At 54.3% G+C, this 2,822-nt stretch overlaps 1 protein-coding gene across 1 annotated transcript; it reads left to right on the top strand.

Moving 5' to 3' along the window:
• Positions 1 to 1,991: 1,991 nt before the first annotated feature.
• LOC131996192 (uncharacterized) lies at positions 1,992 to 2,573 on the top strand. Its single transcript, XM_059365654.1, has one exon. The coding sequence runs from the start codon at positions 1,992 to 1,994 to the stop codon at positions 2,571 to 2,573; it is 582 nt and encodes a 193-aa protein (XP_059221637.1).
• The last annotated feature ends 249 nt before the right edge of the window (positions 2,574 to 2,822 follow it).

Genomic DNA, 2,822 nt, shown 5'->3' with positions numbered 1-2,822 from the left:
TCCTGTACAAATCTCCTAAAGTGATCTTCCTTGGTCCTAATCAACAGTTGCTTGTACGTCCTTAAATTGCTAAGGTAGTCGTTTCGGCGTGAGACAAGATTGGAACATTGGAACTTCTGGCTCTTTGGAATCGCTTCCTCAGACGCCTGACGTTCCGCTGCATTGTCTCCAGCTCACGGGTCCACCACTTGACCTTACTTGGTTTCGCCTTTCGGCGTCTGCCAAGGAGCGCATCATTCACCGCGCTCATCCACTCGTCTACCTTAGCAATTTGGTCATCTATAGTCAGTGCCCTAGAAACTTTCCACATACAAGTTCCAGTTCACGTCTCGATCTTTCCAGCACCTGGATCGTTCAGTCGTAACCCGAGTCCGTCGATCCCTGGAAGTGCACATAATCTCAATCGGATTATGGTCACTTGAGTCCCATTCGTCACAAACCCTCCACCTAAACTGGTAAGCAGTAAATGCCGCCCCATTTGCAGCCGTAACGTCAATGTCGCTAACGCCTGAAGGCCCATCAAAGGTATACTTCTCGCTCGGTACGTTCAACACACCGACGTCATTCAAAGTCAACCATTCGCTAAGCAACTGCCCTCGATGACGATTCTCATGACCAAGCGAGTGCTGGGTCATTTTTGAGAACCACATCGGGGAGGTTGCGTTGGCGTCTAAACTTAGGATGTGCGGATTGCTACTCGCGATTAGTAGCACCGTATCCATATATCCAAGATAGGGCTCCAAGTCGGCGCTAAACCTACAATAGATGCTAGCAAAGAACATTTTACCACACCGCCCTTCTGCACAAATGCAGACTCCCTACTGGCTATAGCTTACCACTGTACAGTCGATGTCGCTGTCATCTACAATTATCGCAGAGTCACCCCCGCTGTCAGCAAAGACTCGCATCCCCCCCGGCAATCCTACAACACTACCATTCACTACGTACGGTTCCTGTACCAGCGCGACCGAGCAACCAGTGCTGCGCATGACATAACCCAACACCTGCGTCACCGCTATAGACCGCTGGCAATTAATTTGAAAAAATTTAATTCCCATGACGATCCTTAATGCCTAGCATTCGCCCTAGCCGCCAAACCAGCATAAATCGGACAGGCCGCGGAGATCATCATGTGATCCGCCGGCAACCCCTTAAACGCACAATTTGGACAGTGCACGGGGTTCGGACAGGCCGAAGCCACATGTCCGCCCAGTCCACAATGGCGACAAACATCGCCCTGCACGCGGCAATCCCTCACCCTGTGGTCGAATCCCATGCAGCGACGGCATGCGAAGACCGGATCCTGCATCCGGGCGATGAAGCGGAACCACTTCACATAAACGCCCTCCTCGCACAACTTCTCTGCCAGCCTCGGAGTGCACTCCAGGCTGACATTGGCAGCGCCACCCTCCGGCTTCCAAGGCGCGGAAGCCAGACGCACCGACCGACGGTACACCTCCTCAGTCATCGTCTCCTTCAGGTTGAGGGAGTACAGCTCCGCAATGAACTCATCAGGAGTTATGGCAGCATGTACCCCCCTTACAACGACCTTCGGGCCCAGCTTCTCGCGGACCTCCACCTCCAATCCCACCTCCGCGAACTTGCCGTTCGCCCTGATCCGCTCCCTCTCAGCTACCGACGGGGTGCGGATAACCGCCCCGCCATCCCGAGTCGGCCGGACACAATGAACCCTCACACCAAGTGTAGGGCCCACCTTCTACACCAAATTCTTCACGACCTCAGCCGAAGTCTTCACCACCTTCCCCTTGCCCTTCACCACCACCGACCCTGTCTCCATCGGCTTCACAACCGGCACAGACGGGGCGGAAGCGACAGAAACGGGGGCAGCGGGGGCAACAAATGTGCCAGTGCGCGCATTCACAGCGGCGGGGGCAACAGGCGGACGCCAACCCACCGACGCGCCGCGACCAGCCATCGCCTCATAAGCCGACAGCTTATCCTTTATAGCCTCGTTATCCAGCATCAGCCTCATGAGCAGCTCCTCATACTGCCCAGCATACTGGATAACCCTTCTCGCCATACTCCCACTCACACCAGCCTCATACACAGCACCCACCAACGCATCCGTCACCTCCTTCATCTCCCCTACCGTGACGCCTTGCTTCCCCAACGGTGCAGCAAATACCCGCCTGCGAGCCCTACTCTCCCGCTGCTCCGCCTACCTCGGAGTCGATGGACCCCCACCTTCACTGGCAACACCAGCACCGCCATCAACCACCGCCGCCGCACTGGCACTACCACCAGCGCCATCAACCCCACCAGCTGTCCTCCGACTACCAGATGGCAATTCACCACCACCTGCCACCACCTTCCCCCCCTTCCCAACCGCCACACCAGGCGAACCCAGTTTCAGGCGCTTCCCATCCTCGCCTCCACTGCCACTGGACAACAAGTCCACTGACTCCTTCCTCATCATCATCCCTCCAGCCCGAGCCACCGACGAATCGGTGCTAATCCCACCATCCGAGGTCCCCCCACCTCCTACACTCCCCTTCTTCCCCTTGCTCCTCTTCACCATACCAAATTCTCCTTTCCAAAGCTCCTCCGTCTAACCTGTCTCACTTTGTTCAAAACAACCGCTCCCAAAAATTAAACTCCAAAAAATATCACTTTTCACCTTTACAAATATTCACTTTTACTTTCAACTCACAATATATCTAGTCGCTATGACATCCGCTAACGGAAAGCATTCCACCATCGAAGACTCCTCTGTCGTAAAATTCTCAATTGCCCAAAGTTATTGGCCTTGCACTGTCTTAAAAAAAATTAACTTCTGTAGACAGCCGTTGAAAAATATTTTT

The sequence above is a fragment of the Stomoxys calcitrans genome, chromosome 3 (assembly GCF_963082655.1).
Source record: "Stomoxys calcitrans chromosome 3, idStoCalc2.1, whole genome shotgun sequence".
Taxonomy (NCBI): Eukaryota; Metazoa; Arthropoda; class Insecta; order Diptera; family Muscidae; genus Stomoxys; species Stomoxys calcitrans.
The sequence above is the reverse complement of the archived record's forward strand: the minus strand, read 5'-3'. Positions and strand labels throughout refer to the sequence as shown.

Excerpts from the sequence above, each read along its gene's own strand:
- LOC131996192 (XM_059365654.1), top strand. The coding sequence starts at position 1,992 with ATGAGCAGCTCCTCATACTGCCCAGCATACTGGATAACCCTTCTCGCC.